The sequence below is a fragment of the Centruroides sculpturatus genome, unplaced genomic scaffold (assembly GCF_000671375.1).
Source record: "Centruroides sculpturatus isolate CEXI.00-Female unplaced genomic scaffold, Cexi_2.0 scaffold496, whole genome shotgun sequence".
In the NCBI taxonomy this organism is placed as follows: domain Eukaryota; kingdom Metazoa; phylum Arthropoda; class Arachnida; order Scorpiones; family Buthidae; genus Centruroides; species Centruroides sculpturatus.
The window spans coordinates 255,132-273,251 of NW_019384642.1; the positions used below are offsets into that span (position 1 = coordinate 255,132).

The 18,120-nt window shown below is 30.4% G+C and overlaps 1 protein-coding gene across 1 annotated transcript in view; it reads right to left on the minus strand.

The window, feature by feature from the left end:
• Positions 1-1,140: 1,140 nt before the first annotated feature.
• The window catches only part of LOC111626047 (latrophilin Cirl-like), a 69,069-nt gene continuing 52,089 nt past the window's right edge, over positions 1,141-18,120 (minus strand). The window contains exons 3-16 of the mRNA XM_023369326.1: positions 13,748-13,940; positions 11,940-12,049; positions 10,578-10,820; positions 10,154-10,294; positions 9,966-10,069; positions 5,257-5,445; positions 4,985-5,168; positions 4,773-4,907; positions 4,490-4,695; positions 3,932-3,981; positions 3,754-3,865; positions 3,571-3,674; positions 3,112-3,502; positions 1,141-1,293 (exon numbers count right to left, since the gene is read on the minus strand). Coding sequence (XP_023225094.1) covers positions 1,141-1,293; positions 3,112-3,502; positions 3,571-3,674; positions 3,754-3,865; positions 3,932-3,981; positions 4,490-4,695; positions 4,773-4,907; positions 4,985-5,168; positions 5,257-5,445; positions 9,966-10,069; positions 10,154-10,294; positions 10,578-10,820; positions 11,940-12,049; positions 13,748-13,940 — 2,315 coding nt within the window. The remainder of the gene's footprint in view (positions 1,294-3,111; positions 3,503-3,570; positions 3,675-3,753; positions 3,866-3,931; positions 3,982-4,489; positions 4,696-4,772; positions 4,908-4,984; positions 5,169-5,256; positions 5,446-9,965; positions 10,070-10,153; positions 10,295-10,577; positions 10,821-11,939; positions 12,050-13,747; positions 13,941-18,120) is intronic.

Below are 18,120 nucleotides of genomic sequence, written 5' to 3' on the forward strand. Positions count from 1 at the left end.
AAACAGATTTGTAGATTTAAAGAAAAAATATTTTAATAGTTATTATGTTTGTTTAATTTACAATGTTAAATTATTTAAAGTCAATAATTATTTTGAGTCACACAAAATGAATTTTTAACTACTACTTCATTAATTAATAGCATAAGTGGGTTTAATCACAACCAAATTCTCTCTACTGTTAACTGTTTTATTTGTTCCAAATGTTTTATTCTTAAACAGAATCAACTAATGTTCTTCTAATTAGAAAGACAACAAAAATATTTGAGAATTTTTGAAATAAAATCCTTGATATGAATTTATAATTGAATAAAGAAATATAAATCATGTAATGATTTACTATAAAAATAAAATAAAAATCTGATATGGGAAAAAACTAATAAGAATAAGTATTTTTCTATAATGTGTTATCAAGTAATTTCAAATTTGATTATAAATTTATTAATGTCATTGATATTCAATCCATGTTAAAATTCAAAATTTATACAACTACCAGAAGACAACATATTAGATGCAATAAAGGCAGAACTAAGATGTATTCTGATACTTGTGAACATTAAGAAATATCAGATTTTAAATAACTACTGATATCTACAAGTGACATGCTGTACAAGTCATTATTCTGCACATTTTTAAAATTAATTTCATTCTACTTGTTATGAGTTGTTTGTTTCAAGTCAAGTTATAAAATTCCTCTATTTTATACAAAAATCAGTATTAGGCCAGTCACTTTTTTCCCCAGTATTTCAAATAGTAGTATTTAACATCAGCAAAAACTGACATTTTTTTTCAATTCTTCAATATTCTTTATATTTTTTATATATTTATTGTATTTCAATGGATTCTGTAGTCAAAGAAATCTATTTGTGATATGGATGCAGTTATCTCGTATCTGTTATCTTAAGTCTTTTGGACCAAGTTGAATTGTTGATCTGTTCTGTGTGAATAAACCATGAAGGTATAGATTACATTCTTACACAAATTCCATATTATAGAATATATTATCGTATATTATTTCTGAAAAATTCAAAAATTCTCTCATTTCATATTTTAACTGCCGCTTTGTTTATTATTATGGAATGCTTTTGTCAAAATATTTAAAATTTGAAATATATATGTTGAATTATGAAAAAAAGTATTATTTCAGAAAAATTCAAATAGAATCAAAAATGATCCCAACTGCAAAAGGATGAACAATTTTTTAATTTTAAAGCAATAAATTAGAATTAATTTTATAATCTTGTATTCACTTTTCTGTAGGATTACTTCATTCATTGGACAATCATAAAAGCTTTGCTGCAATAAAAATATTTGACTCAGAAAATTTCTCAAAACAAAAACTTATTAGATTAAGTATTTACATTTAAATAAATCTGATGACAGTTTTATATAATCCTAACAAAAATGCCTCTTTGTGGCTTAATTCTTAAAATAAATTTATCTAAAGTGTAAGCAGTATATAAAATAAGGAAATATCTGAATTTAATTAAGGATACTGTATAAGCAAAATATACCACTAAATGAAAAAAAAAAAACTAAAAACTAAGCAACACTTTGATATAAAAAGTAAAATAAGAATATTAACATTCTATAAGGATTCTCATTATATGAAATAGTCAAAATTTTATTAAAATTTTTAAACAAAACAAAGTGGAGACAATTAAGTTGTATTGGAAATAAGGTGTCTCATGCCAAGTTAGAGACTAATTGCTCTAACCAGACACAGGAGCAAGGCCTTAATTTGCAGCATATTCCACCTCCCTTTTGGGCGATTTTGCTTAATATACAAGACAAGGAATCTTTCTTTTCATATTCAAGATATGGACATGTGCCTGTTATAAGGAAAAACTTTAATATTTAAATAAACTTCACATCCAATTTATTTTATCTTATGCATAATTAAATGTTTTGCAAAATTTTGCAAATGTGTAATCTAATTTGTAAATGTAGAAAATATATAATAAACAGAATAAAATTGATCAAACTTACTTCAATTTGAACTTTTCCATGACAAAATATAAAGACAAATACAGTCGACCCCCCTATAAGACAGTAGATACGTTCCATTCTTTAGGAATACAATTTCTTACGAGTCCTTCCAATCACAGCCCGACACGTGTCAAGTTTACGGACTATGGCTGTTTGAAAGGTTTTCTTCCATACAATTAATCGATTCTAGACTAATCCGACTCAACATTTCCAAAATACGTATATTTTTTTTGGAAATAATCCATATAAACTATGCTATAAACAAAAAATTGTAGGATTACTTATCGAGTGTGCACCATTCGACATCACTATTGCTAAAGCTTGTTTTCATCGCGGAACAACTCAGCAAACTGCGGCCGCGATTTATGATGTTAGTTTTCTGCGAAAACTTCGCTGAACTTTGGAGACATCATTAATATAAATAATTTTTATCGCCGTTGAATAAGAAATGTTTCTTTCACAAGAAATGTATAAAATTACAGTACTGTATTAGACTTACGGTACCTAATTTACATACTGTACAGACGATAGTTCGCCTAAACTCTCCGTAGCGTGGCGCCAGGCGGCGGAAAATATATATATAATTATAATAAAGTTACAATAAATTAAGTTAATATATAATTATATATACAGTACCTAATTTATATATAATTAATATATAATTATATGTACAGTACCTAATTTATATATAATTTATATATAATACTGTACAGACGATAGTAATCTCTCTGTAGCGTGGTGCTTGACGGCGCGGAAAGTAGTTCGGCTGCCCGATGACGTTTTACGTAATTATAGGAGTTTTTTTTACCATTTTTTATGGATACCGTCGCAATTTTTTCGCTGTCTTATAGGAATCGTAATTATAGGAACCCGTTTTATAGGGGGGTCTACTGTAATAAAAATGATAATATTCCAGCAGAACTTTAATCAAGAATTAAGATATGTATTTTACGTATTTTGTAATGAAGACTTTTTTGATTGATATTTGATTAATTCTATTTTGTGTAAACTTCAGAAATGTTACTCATTTTAATTATTTTACTAAAATAAATATTTTAATTTCTTTTTAAAATTTAATAATTTTTACCAAAATAAATTTGGTGTTAATTAATATTATGTACTTACCAGTAGGATGGCAATTACAGGACCAACAAAACTAAAAATGAAGTAATTGTTGGCCTGTAACCAGCAGTGATGTTTAGTTCCATAACTAGAGGGATCGACTGCAGCTGAAATACCAACAATTATTGCAGGAATTCCATAAGCCAACAAATAATACCAGAAGACGCGAGATTTTTCTGTCTCGAACACTTCGATGAGCATCACGTACAACTGGAAACCCTCTAAAAACATCCAAGAAAAGGCAGCAAGGAAAAAATAATGCAATAATCCAGCTACAATCCCACAGATAATTGGAAGATGGGTTTGAGCAATTCCTCCGACAAATACAATTTCAGCAATTAATAAACAGGCACACAGATTTTTATGAATTGTAGTTCTATCGCTTTTGAGTCCTCTGTAAAAAAAGGTTTCTGTTAGTATGATACACACAAATTTCATATTGTTATAAATTGAATTATTTACCTCAAGAACTGAAATGCCAATATAGTCAAAAAGAGGCAAACAATTGAGACAATACAGCCAACATAAGTTATCACTCGTAAAGCTACTTCATGTCCATAGGACAACTGATAAAATAAATTACACAATATAATGATATAGTGGACATTCACTTAAGAACTATGTAAAATTTATATTTTTACTTACAGGAATTGCTTGTACATCCATTAATATAGCAAAGTTTGTCAGATGATTGCAAGAACAAACTGTGTGTGTGTAATTATAGCCAATTACCATACATCCTTTTTGTGACCATTCACTAGAATTTATATTTTTGTCAATTAATAATACCAATTCTTCTTTTAAAAAACTTTAGAATACTTACCTTCTCTCATAATTCCAAAAAACACAGCGTGGATTTGTAACATTTTCAACCTGTACCAAAATATTTTTTAATTCACACTATTGTTTTGGTATCAATTTTATGTGATAAAATTCTTTCTAGGATATTGAATTACAGATGTACATTATGAGTAAATTAAAAATAGGAATTGTGAGCAGTTGACACTGAATGAAGTACTACATAACCTGTTTTTCAAGTATGAAAGTTGATTAAAAAAAACAAAGAAACAGGTACCTTTGTTGATTTAATTAATCAACAAAAGTGCTTGAGTTTAAGCTTTTTTCATTTTCTCTCTTCTAATTTAGCACCCACAAAATAGGTTATACTTGTATAGTAGGTAATTAATTGTATATAACGTTTATGTAATGTCTTTCCATATCAATGGATTGGAATTGATATATTAATTGCATATTTATTATTTAAAGTATAAAAACTTAATTTGATAAGACAAGACATGAAAAACTTTTGACTTATATTTAACAAAAATTTGACTAACATATAAGATTAAACTGATCTGTTGATATGGACATTTACTCTTACCTGCATATGTTTAAGAGTGATAATGATTGGTTTTGATAGCTTAGTAACTTTCTTCCTTCCTAAAGCTACACTTAATATTTTACTATTAACTATCTCTTTCACACTCTTTTCCAAATTCTGCATACTACTGTACATAGCATTGGGTGGGTCAGGATCTAAGATTTCATCCAGTTTGTTATACATTAAGAATATTACCGTCACTATACCTAAAGAATTAATTGAAATTTCCATTTTAAATACACAAACAAAATATATTCTTACTTCTATGTAATATTTTACCAACCATTTTTTGCATTTTCTTGTAAAGATTGAGAAGATAAATATACCGAACTTTCATCTCTCCATTTTGAATTGTCTTTAATCCTAGGCAGAGTCATGTCACGAACCGAATGCATTTGTAATACATTAACTTCTACCACTGAAAATTAAATTTGAAATTTGGATCAGGTTACAGAATAATTCAGAAATAGCAATACAAAGCAGCAATTAACTTACAGACATTATCTTGTTTATAATCAAATTGTTCATTATAATTCTGAGTATCTGCTAAGAGTAAGGCATTCTGTTCGAGACCTCTTAAAAGTGAGGATGCTGCCAAATCTTGATCTGAATGAGGGAGATCGTTCCAAGAGTCACTGTGAAGTTCGTCAAGAATATTGCTGCTAGTATCAACTACTGCCTAAATGAATTTAATGAATTTAATAAATTTAAACAACATTAAAAATTGGAAAGTTTTAATTTTATTTAATCAAAAATTAATATTTAACCTGAGTCAGTTCTTTAACTACTTGATGTCGTTTATCCACAGAAAATTCCGAAACATTCTCCTCCATTGTTGTCACTAATTTTTTAATAATACTAACAGTTTTCAAGATGTCTCCTCCATACAACAACTTATCTCTGGTAATGGAAGCCAGTTCAACTGCAATGTTGACCAGGGAATCTTTTTCTTTAATCTAAAAAAAACAACAAAAACAACAAATTTGTCTTATTCAATAGTTATCATCATTATAAAAATATTTTGACATTAAAACAGAAATCATAACTTATTATTGTGAGTGAATTAAAACACAGATCTTGAAAATATATGCAAATAGATCTGATTTACCATATTAGTCTGAGTATGAGATGCTTCAGAATGCAAGACATGCTCAATTTTCAAGAACTAAATTTGAAAATAAACACTTATTAATTACACACACTTAACATATATACTAATAAATTCCATTTTAACTGAACAAAATATCACTATAGAAGAGGAAAATAGCAATTTTCTACTAAGAAAGTATAAGCTATTGAATCTTTAAACATCTAAGTCTTTAAAAATTGTATATTGTAACTAATATTGGAATATTGATATCTCCTAACAGCATATTGTGAAAGGATTGTTAATATAATCTCAGAGCTTTAAATATGGTAACTAGCAGCAGCAGGTTAATGTGAATGATCAACAAACAAATTGCAGGCATCCCTTACCAACTGGGGGTTACATTCCAAAAAAGTGGTACAAACAGTAAAACCACAGTTGCCAAAACAAAGGGTCTATAGATAATAAATGGTTAGAAAAAGAAAGATAACCACAACATTAGAATATGTGTTGTAAAACTAAATATTTTATTTTTTATTATAACATCAAAAATACAGCAATACAATGAAACATTTTTGAATCTTAGGACTGTTTCAAACTGTTTGAGAAGCATCTTGTTAAAAAAGCTGAGAATTGAAGACAAATTTAAAAAATATGAAAAACATTCAAACATTTTTGGTGAATTATTAAAGGGCATCACCAATCTTTCTGATCTTTACTAAAAATTGAAAAATAGGTTTAGTGACTGGATCAATATTTATAAGATAAATCGGTATGGTTGTATACCATCAGTGATAGATAAGAGAATAAAGTTGATTTTGGTATTTAATAATAAGTAATTTTTTTTAATTATACAAAGAGAGAATTTATATTTATTTTAAAGTACAGTATAATTTATTCATAATCAAAATATTAAATATTACTACTATATATTTTTAAATAACGGTTCGAAAAATGACAAATGAATCCCATATTTTTATCTCAAAAAACTTATTTTTTTATTTATAAATTTTTTGAGATACATGTAATATTTTTTTTATTTATATTACATGTATCTCAAAAAAAATCTTTAAAATGTAAAAATACACTGAAGAAATTTCTTCAAAACAATGCATTTTGCATGTTAAAAAAATATAATTTGTGAAAATAATTTTATTTTTATGAATATAAAATATACAAGTTGACTTTGATAAGATTGAATTAAACTAAATGATAAAAATTCTGTTGGATTTTGTCTTGCAAATTAGTAATGATTTGAAACATTAAATTAAAAATCTAGAATAAAACTTTTCTATGATTCTATAGCTGATAAAGTTAAACATTATATGTTTAATCAGTTTGCAATTGAATTTATTATTGAATCTTATGAGTAATAAATTTATACTGTCATCAGCATTTAATGTTACTCTTGTACTGTGATGTAATGCATGTGTATAAATTTTGAATGGTTGAAGATTGTCTCTGAACTTATCTTAGCCTAAGAAAAAATGGATAAAATATAATTTTTGGAGATTATGACGTAAAATTTCTGTCTACAAAGAGCACTATAACAGTTGGCAGTGTTTTTTATTTCATTTCTAAGCATATTATGAATGATAAACAAATTTATATCTTTTCTAACTGCAATCATTTGGGATTCATTGCATTTATCAGGTGCATTTAAATAAAAAAACTTTTTCTGTATATGAATCATATTAGAATCTAATCTAATATTATACAAGATGAATCTATTAAAATTACAATTAAAAATAAAATAATCTTAAACTTAGCTAGTTTAATTCGAAATAGTTTGCAGGATTTCAAATACACAATTCATAGTCAATTTTACTATACAATATAATAAGGTACACACCAAAATAAATGCATAGAAATAAAAAAGATGATCCTTCTTGGTGTTAAGATATGAACATAGTTTAACACCAAGAAGACAGATTTTACTTCATACAGTTTCAGTATTTTTATAGTTTTGTATATTTTGGAAGGAAGCTTAAGTAGGCCAATCATAGCAAAGTTAGTGTTGGAAACTTCAAATAATATCACTAGAAGGATATTTTCAGAACCTATTTTCTTGATAGTGTGTTTAGAAATAATTATACTACAAACCATACCACAAGATGGCCTAAAGATAACATTGTAATTTAATCAACCATCTAATTTAATTCTATCCTGAAAATAATCTGGCTTTTAGATACATTTATTTAGAAAAGTGAAGATAGGATTAATTACAAAAGTGTACAGAAAATTATAATCAATTTCTGATGTTGCAAGAAAGAAATTTAAAAGATTAATGCAACTTGTTTTCATTACATTTGTTTATTTTGAAAGAAATCTCATGATTTCTTTATTCTAAGAGGTTTTTGTAAGATTGTGTTTTTCTGGAAAAATATTCCAGCAGAAAAACAATGAAATGAAATTCCTTACCATCATCAAATCTCTGAAAGTTGTAAGTGTAATAATGTACTCGTCAACAAAATTCTTTTATTGTTTTTGTAGAACATAATGTCTCGTTTTATGCTCTCAAGATGAATCATAATGAATCCAAAAACATTGATTTGTAAAGCAAACAAGTTCAAAGAAATGTGAAATATTAAATATTTGTTCTTTAATGTAAACAAGCATACAGTGTATATATATTACACACATGCACACAGCTGTATGTACCATAGTTGTCAACCCAATTCATTCTCATAAATGCAAAATTATCGAAACTTTGAGAAGTTCAAGAGCAGCTTACAAGGAATTAAATAATATTGAATGAATTATGTGATATGGTAATTTGTGTTGTTTACTTTGTCTTTACTGCAATCCAATGATGCATTATGAGCTGATGACTTATCCATAATTTGATTTATTAATTGTCACACTTGATCAACATCAAATTTAAATGGATTCTAAAAATTTTTGGATTTATTCCATTATTCCAAATTTGGATTAGGACAGATATTTTAATAAGTAGAATTCTGTCTTTTTATTTACATAGTTTTTACATGTAATTTATTTTTTTGTTTTTAACTGTATCTTATTTTTTGTGTATAAAACTCATGGTAACTTAACTTGTTAGAGATGATTCTTTCTTTAATAAATGAAAGAGCAAGTATTTCTTAACTGCTTCTTTGGGTCTACATCACTATTTCAAGTTATAAAGAAACTTAATAGATATTTAACAAGTTTAATAGTGCTGTTAGTCTTAGTAGTGATGTTAAGGAAATATCAAGATTAAAGTGGAAAAAAGTGTTTGTCTGTAATTTAGATCTATGGACCATTAAAGAAACTCTTCAAAACAAACATTAAAAGTTCTTACTTTGATGTCTTCATTCAACAAGTTTTTAAATTTAACATTATAAATTCTATTTTAAAAATATCTGAATTTGTTTGATCATCACACAAAGAATTATATTTTGGTTTTTAAAAGAACTTTGCTCTGTTTTTGCTAAGCAGTTTACACTCATAATTTTTTTTTGCAACAATTATATATTTAAGAATAAATATTTGAATATTATGTATTTCTTAATAGATTCAGTAAGTCATGTATTTATTAATCAGCAAGCAATTTCATGTATTCTTTATTTAACATGAATAATTTTCTTTTATGTTCTAATTAATTAGTTAAAACAAATTATTTTTAAATAATATATTTATATGTATCCATCCATTCAAAGAAGAAGCCAAAATAATGAAATATTTCTAATTCATTAAAAGAATATTTTAATTATAAAAAATTTTATTAATGTGAATTACAATGTTTCATCTGTATAATATATTTTTAAATGTATAAATCTATTGAGCTTTTTAAATATCATCTGCTAAAAGTCACAAAAATGGTAGTTCAAATTTCGAAGTATTTAGTCAAGAAATTTATAGAATTCCTTGCAAATGGAATGACCAAAATTCCAAATAGAACTTATAAAAATTTCTAAATCTTGATTAATTTATTGATTTGTAAAATCATATTTTATTTAAGAATTTCAGTATTTTCTGCAACACTTCAAAATCTGCATTTCCTCAGAATACATCCGTGATTTAATTGAAAATAAATTTATACTTCTAACTTGATGAATCTTTAAAATCAAAACCATCTTTATGGACTTTTGTAATGAATAACAGTTTGGCTGTAAACTAACCCGATGTAGAAATAAACAAAGAGTTAGTTTACAGCCAAAGTTATGTAATTAAATTATGATTACTTGTTTATAGTTAGTGCTTATTTATAAATAATGTGAAAATAATAAATAAAGGCCATGGCAAAATTTGAGATAGATTACTTAAAATTGAAATAACATTTTTTCATATTAAGTTTTCATTTCTCTGTTATCTTTTTGAAATATATTTCTTACTAAATGTTACTGTAGTTTGGAGAATAAGTAATAAAAAGAAAAAAAGGTTACTTACTCGTTCTTCAAAATTATTCACCCAAAGAGAATTACAGTCGCTAAGATCGGGATATTCTGGGAGCCATCTAACAGGATGCATACCACATTGCCAAACAGCAACTCCTGCAAACAAAAGTAGTTAGTTTAGTTAGCAAGCAAAATTGTATAAAACTAAAGTTTTATACATTTACATGCATTTATACATACCTGTAGAACCACTGGGGCATTTCTGTCGTGAAACTTCTCCAGCTCTAGTCCAGTTCCACATAATATTTCGTAACTTCACAGGTGGGCAGAAATGCTCTCTAGGATCTTCTGTTGAAGTTGGATAGTCTGATGATGATTCCACTGTTATAAAAATATTTATTTAATACATTTGGAAGGAATTGTCACTCATTAAACTATTACCTAACAAGAAAATAATAAAGATATGAACAGAAAATAATTTTGCAGATTACATTAGTCTAAATAAATTCATTCTTTAAATATTAGTTATAATAATTTTTAAAAGTAATGAAAAAGTATTAGTAAATACATTTTCTAAAAGAAGTTGAACATTAAACTTTTATTCAATAAAATTTTGAACTTTAAAATTTAAAATAAGTTTATAAAATAAAAATTCCAAGCTTACTTATTGGAGAAAAAGATGAAAGCCTGATAAATGTAGTGGGGAGCTTTGTAGTTGTGGACTTAGGAGTTGATGGAAAGATGAATGGAAATGTTGTCTGAGATACTTTGGCATTTGTAACGGAGGCAGTGGTAGATCTGTCAAAGACTCCTTGAATGGATGAGGTAGATGATTCGTGAGGAGCGTGTATTGGCGGAACAACTAGAGGAGGCCTCGATGGTCTGTTTGTGGTAGGAGGAGGAGAATCTGTAAGAAAACGGCACTTTAAAATTCCAGACCGGACTCTACCGTTAAAATCTAGCACGGGACGAAAATACTTTTACAAAAAGTAATTAAAAATTTCAATTAACATCCAACACGGTTGCACTTAAAGATAATACATTATTATACCTGCTACACACTGGTAGTGAGCCTCCAAGTACTTCAAGGTATCGGGACAGGGATCACCAAATACTGTATAGGAGGCAAGCACTTTGCAACGCCTCTTCCCACCGCAGCTTAGGAAAATAGAGATCATTTATTTCATCTTAAATTATTATTATTATTTCTGCCATTTTATATTTTGTAAAGTCTGTAATTATTATTCTTTTTTATGCATTATAAAATTTAATAAATCTGCAGCATGACAAAGTTTGATGCTCCCAATAATTTCAGAAGAAAGAATGAAGTTTTTTTCAACAGTTAAAAGATCAACAAAAAAAAAAGTATTCGTAACGCATTATTCCAAGTGATCTCAGGATCAATAAAGTGGGAAGATTAATATTGATTTAATAAAACAAAAAAGAAAGCATTTCTTAAGTAATAGGTCCATAGCTGATAATGTTTGGCACATTTTTTTAACGTTCGTCTTCACAACAATCGATAAAATCGGTTAGAGACGAAAGAATAGTACTAAAAAAAACATATTACTGATTGATAACCAGTTAAATCGGATGTAAAGTCGGATGGTGGGAAGGTAAAACGATCGATAAAAATGAATTTGCAAATAGTATTAAAAAAATATAAAAAGAATTTGTACAGATTTATGGACCTATACAACATCTTTCGCGTGAGTAAGTAGTAAATTCTAACAGAAAAAATCTCCACGTGAATTTGGTTAAAAAACGGAGTTTCTAACCGTGATAAAAAATTAGTTACAGACGTTTTACAATTATAAAATGACGGAAACATGGAAACTGATCAGAAAACTCAAACTTCCTTAAATAAATTAAAAAGAAAAGAGGAAAAAAATGTAAACTCCACTTGGAAATTAGAAAAAGTCTCGTAACTATAGCACAAAAAAACCCGCACTTTAGTACGCGAAAAATTGAGTTTTCTGAAAGGTTTCAACACATATTCTATATATAAATTTTTGGAGTAACTAACCTACTCCTCGACACTGGTATTGCGCTTCTAAGTATTTAACAGTGCCCGGGCAAGGATCTCCAAAAGTAGAACTGGTGACGTTGACAACGCACTCGCTCATCCCCTTACATCTGAAACAAAATTTAAAGAATCCCCATACCATAAGACACAGAGATTTCTTGGAAAAAAGATAAAAGCGATTTAAAAAAAATAAAAAAACAAATTAAACTTAAAAATTTTTAAAGGAAAAAAATTTGAATAAATATAAAAACTAAGAAATAAATTAATTTAAAAAAAAAACATGTTTGTATGCAGTTAACTAGAAAGACTTTCGAGGGTTAAGTAGAAGTAAACTGTCAGTCGTTTCGCTAAGGAAAGTAACAAATTACGCTTAATAGAAAGAAAACAAGATCCAAGCCAAGAGGGAATGACTGATGATAGCAGAGCAGAATCAACTTGTCGTGCTCAACAAAACAAACAAGAGCAGTAAAAAATAGACAAAGGCCAGACACTTATGTGAAGTGCCAGATTTACAGAAGCATCCCTGTGTCTCCCTAGTTAAAAAAAAATTAAATAAATAAAGGTATAGCGATCGCCAACATCACCAGCACGTAGAACGTTAATAATAATTATAATTAATTTTTTTAACTAACTCCTTCAGACTTCTTTTAAAAAACTTTTAAAAAATGATCGAAATTGTGAAACTTTTTAGTCTGAATGAGTTAAAATTGCATTTTAAAATAAAGCGAAATTTATAATTTAAAATCTTGGTAGGAAGGGGGAATAAGGGGAAAAAACGTTTAAGCTGTGCTTCATCCATTTTTCTAATTTTCGTGATAAATGCTTGGAGCATTTTAAGCGGATAAACGGTGAGAAATAGTGGATATCCAGTTTCAATTTTAATCATTTCACGAGGTTTGTATTATTAAAATTAATCTACTTTTCTGACGACTTCTTTCGATTTTATTTTATTTTTCTTTTTTTACAATTTCGCACCTCCATCCCCGACTGGATCCGGTTCATTTACCGTTTTTTTCCAGTCGAACGAATTAAAAGGTGTTTAAAAGGATCCTTTATTAAAAGAGCACGACCCTCTAAAATGAGATAAACGCCTGGATAAACAATTTACTGGCACGCGAAAAGCGGTAGAGGAATTATACGCTGCTGAGACTACTTACGCGACGCGACGCGACGGATCAACAAGTTCGCATTTTTTAACTCCTTGACCTACATCTAGTGGAGTGTTCGACGGAGCGAGAAGAGATACGCAAGACGAGGAAGAATGCAATTTTTTCCAACAGCGTAAACTTTCTAAAAAGCGCGTTTGCTTTGTAGAAAAATTTGGGATTTTCGTCCGGCGTAACGAATCGAAAGTTCAATGACGTTTCCGCGTATCATACGCGTCGATAAGCTCGCGTATATATACGTAAACAGCACACGCGAATGCAGGTTGGCTATTTCAGATATTTTAAAGATTTTTTTTATAATTTATTTCTCAGAAGATTGTCACGTAAATTTGGTGACGTTTATAGAGGCATGTTACTGAAATTGTTTAATGTCCGCGTGAGGTATTAGCGCCCACTTTCCTGTAATAATGATTCGCTTTCAAGTTTCTGTTTTTAAAAAATGATATGTATTATTATGGAGTCAAAAGATTAGATTATACCGAACGTAAATCTCTAGCAATTTGAAAATAACGTCACTCAATAACTTCATATTCGAATCGGTCGCATCGGATGACGGTGCAAATGTCGCGCGCGATCGAACGCGAAAGAAGGTATTGATGGAAAGATCAGATTCGAAGCACAGCTTAACGTAACAATATTTACCGGCTTTCCATTTCACGAAATGAACTGGAAGACATGCAGTCCACGCTCCAATCCAAGGTACCATGCTCGTTGCAGATACTTATACTGAACCTTCCGAAGTTGGCTCTTATTAAATGTATGAGTTCTCCCTCTCCGCAAGATATCTGCAACGTACTCTCTTCGCAAGCGTAGGCCGTCCTGTACTGCGGTCTTTCTGTAAAATACAACAAAATAAATAATTATTCACCACCGGTGAACAACCTACCGCCGAATTTTAGCGGTCGGCGGGGGTCATACTACAATATCCTGTTCTTTTCGCCACTTTACGTACGCGAGTAACGACCTGCTCCTTCGTGACATGTTACCCTGGTAGCGTGGCTTGACGTCACGCTCGCTCATAAAGTAGTACGTCTCGTCGCGGGCGTTATTTAGCCGTTACCCATCTGTCCGGCAAATTACACACCGTGTTACAACCAAAAATAACTGCGCTTATTATCCCGATTAATTATTACTAAACTTATTACCTTAGCGGCATTACTTTTACTAAAAACTGGTCGTCCATCCGCACTAAAACTTTATATTTATTACCTGTCGCACCTGCGACCGCGTAGGTTGCCAGAAGCGACAGCTTAGGAAGCTGTGACAAATGGACGACTGGACTTAACTCCGTCGACCGGGGAATAAATGAATCTGTTCGGGGTGGAGCCGGAGGGGATTGGAAAAGGTAATGCTCCACACGCACGATCGTGTGCAATTATCTGACTCGCCAACAAATTACACATTTCTAAACTCCTCTCCCCCCTGCGACATTAATTCGCAGTTTACTCATTTGCATATCTCGAAGAGTGCCACAGACGAAAGGTTTCTCTTACGTTATTAACGCGTTCTGCCAGGGATATCCTCTACCCCCGTTACTCGGGCAAAATCCCGATTACGGTCTGCAGTTTTGATGGAAAACCCTGCATTTGAAACCGGTTCACACGGCGCGACTTTATCGTCGGGGCGCAACATGCGATAAAATGGAAATTTGCAGATAGGATAAATGCGTTAATATAACGTTAACGGTTAAATTAACGGTCAAAAATATCGGAAAGCGTCATGTGACTAATTCTTGACGTTAATTGGAAGATTTGTTTCCCCAAATAGATTCATTTTTGAAGCTGACGTTCGCTTGCCGTTACAAAGCGCCGCAACGCGTAAAGGCGCCATTTCTGAAATAACCCACTTTAAAAATGTCGTTTTTCTGTAAACTTTTTTAAAAAAATAAATACAAAATTACAAAAAAAGCCTCGTAATATGAACCTGAATTAATTAAACATTTTTTACAACAGAAAAACCATATTTCCTTTTAAAAAATAAATCGTAAAGTACGTTAAGAGGAAGAAAAATTACAAAAATTCATTTCACAGTGACTCTCACCCACGTAGAGTATATAACATTTTTTTTCTTCTCTCTTTTTTTCATCTGGTTGTGTCCGACAGACCGTGAGGTATGCAGTCCGACACATGGAATACAGGAAGTGCACCAGCTGTCAGTACCTATTGTTTTGGTGATACATCTGGTTTCCATGACACAACCATAACAGAATAACGACGACCCAAAACCCGCTTTGCAGCAAGTCGCCAAATTACGTCTCAAAAATTGCCAAAATGTATATACCAAAACTCGAAACCCGTAAAAGGGGGGAGGAAAGACTGCGCGCGAGGAACTTAGGAAATTTATTAATTCGAAATTATTCGGGATAATTATATTATTTTAAAAGCTCACAAAGATGAGTAACAATTGCCATTGTCGTTAAAATGGCGACAGTTATCGCCCGGCGATATGTTAGATGGCAGGGGGGGAGTAAACAGCCATCCGAGCCAAGGTGACAAACAGAGTCTGTCACAGATAACGGCCCCGCGCCAAGCAGAAGTGGGTAATTATGTGCGGCCGTATGTACTGTCGTATCGACCTCTGACGTAATATAAAACGAAATGCTTAATTTTGCGAAAAGGCAAATTGGGAGCGTGTCGTAACATAAGTAGTAATAAAACGGAATTGTTCGGACTGCAAATTTTACGGTTATTTTAATAAATACTGCATTATGTCGGACGATGAAACTCGCCTCGTTTGCATAATCGTTTGCCCCTTATACCGATCGGTTTTTAACTCCGAAATGCGAATTTGCCTGGTTTTTCCTTCTAAAATTTCTTCATAATGTAGTAATAAAGAGCGTTTCTGTGTACATAAGCGCGCTTCTATATACGTGTGTACGCTTTTTTTTTTGTGCACGAGCTATACAAGTAATTTACATGAATAGAAGCATAAATGTGTAATAAACGTTTTTTACTGTGTACCTGACACGTCCGTCTGTACGTCTGTATTTATACAACTGTTGTGTATGTGAGCGTGTGTCTAGTCTGAGAGTTAAGAGTCGACAGAAATCTGAGAAATAGGAGTTTGACACTAACACGTTTAGATATTTTTGAGTTTCTGTCCGTGTGTATTTAGTTCGTGATCTAGAACTGGAAACAGAAGTTTATATTTTTACCAAAAACGTGGAACCATTCCAAAATCTGTATTATATAATGACAAAATAAATCACGAATTGGCCATATCGAAATTTTTAAATCACGATTTTCACTCCATAAAACACGGGGATTTGACTAGAAATTGTTTTTATCTTCTCCGCCCCTCTTTGGTTCGCTTCCATTCCAAAGGGGTAAGTAATAATTGGCACGTGATCTTTAACCGAGTAACGTGTTCGAGGTGCAGACTCATCACTATTGTCAAAGAGACTAAATTAGAAACGGGCGATAATTAAGCCGACTTATTTACTATGACCTCAATGATAATTACTTATTGTTTAGTAAATTGATCGTCGAATGTGACCCGCTTAGTTTCTTATTTAAAATGATAAAGCTTAATGACAATCGTCGTACTTAAATCATCGATCCCCAGCGGATTTGTCCATTTTTCCTAATTAAGATTCTCTCTGGTGGATTTTACACAAGTTTTACATCTTTTCCATTTGGAAGAGCAAACCAGAACTAATCAGATGACGAATTTTAGAGTTAAAAACACTTAGAAAATCAAGAAAGACGAGAGAACGGCGCAGATTTTCTTAGTAGCCATTCAACCGCGTGTAAAAAAAAAATCGTAAGTCCAAAATAATTTAAGTCGGAAGCAGACATTAAAATCTTCTAAGTATTTTAAGACAATAGCACCTGCTGCGAAATTTCGTTTTCCTTACAATTAAGGTCAACAGGCCCACGTGACCGAGGGGTGAACGTCGATGATTAATTACCGACTGACTGACTACTATCTTATTTGCCAAGAATGCCGACAGACAAACAGATGGCCACTCCGAGACTAATGACAGTTTTAAATATTGGAAGAAGAAGTGAAAAAAAAGGTAATACTAATAGGAAAAGATGGGGTAATTGTGACGTAATGAGACGGTGGACGAAAACACCTTTTTGACTTCTGAAGTTCTTATCCAATTAAGTTACGAAGGGTGATCAAACATCGTGAATCAGCAACGTTCTTCAACTATTCTTCGGAGAATACTACTGTACAGTACTGTACGTCACGTTCCTTCTACTTGTAGTTGTACGACATTAATTTAGTTTAATGATTTTGGGTTTGTTTGAACTCTTTAAAGTGCTTCTTTTTCTACTATTTTATCTGTTTATAGTAGTTTTACGTTAAAGTAACAGCTTCTTTAATCATCTCTATTGATTACTTATCAAACGTACGTCAGAACGAGTGTATTTTTGACGAATTTTTATAGAAAATATTTGTACACTTCTATTAAAAGAAATATCTATAGAAAGAAGTTATATGTTAGAAAGGAGGTTTTCCTTCAGAAACACTTGCGGAATAATTGCAGGAAGATGTTCCTATTAGAAAGTGTTCCTTGTTAAGATCTACGAGGATAAAACACTTACAGGACGTTTATTACAACAATGACTTCCTTTCAGGAATCTTACAGAAAAATAATTTGTACGAGTACCTTTATAATAAATTAAAGAAGAATATAGCTTACCACCAAACTATTTTAAATCATTTTTTGGGCAAAATTTATTAATTAATGGAGCAATAATGCAAATTTAAAGCCGCACCACTTAATAATTTAAGCTAATTTATTCAAATTTAAATCATAATATTAGTTAGTTACATTGAATCATTGATAAGATTCAAATAGAACTAAAGAATATCTTTTAAGCTATAAATAAAATCCGAATTTATACAATAGGAAGTATCTTCCAGCTCAAAAAGCCCCATCCTTCTCAGATAAAGCCAGACAAATTTCATCTTCCGTCAATGGTAAACTGAATTCGGACAGACAGACATACGTCAAAACAAGGTATATTGAGAAAAGCTTAATACTCCATTTGAGCCTCGTATAG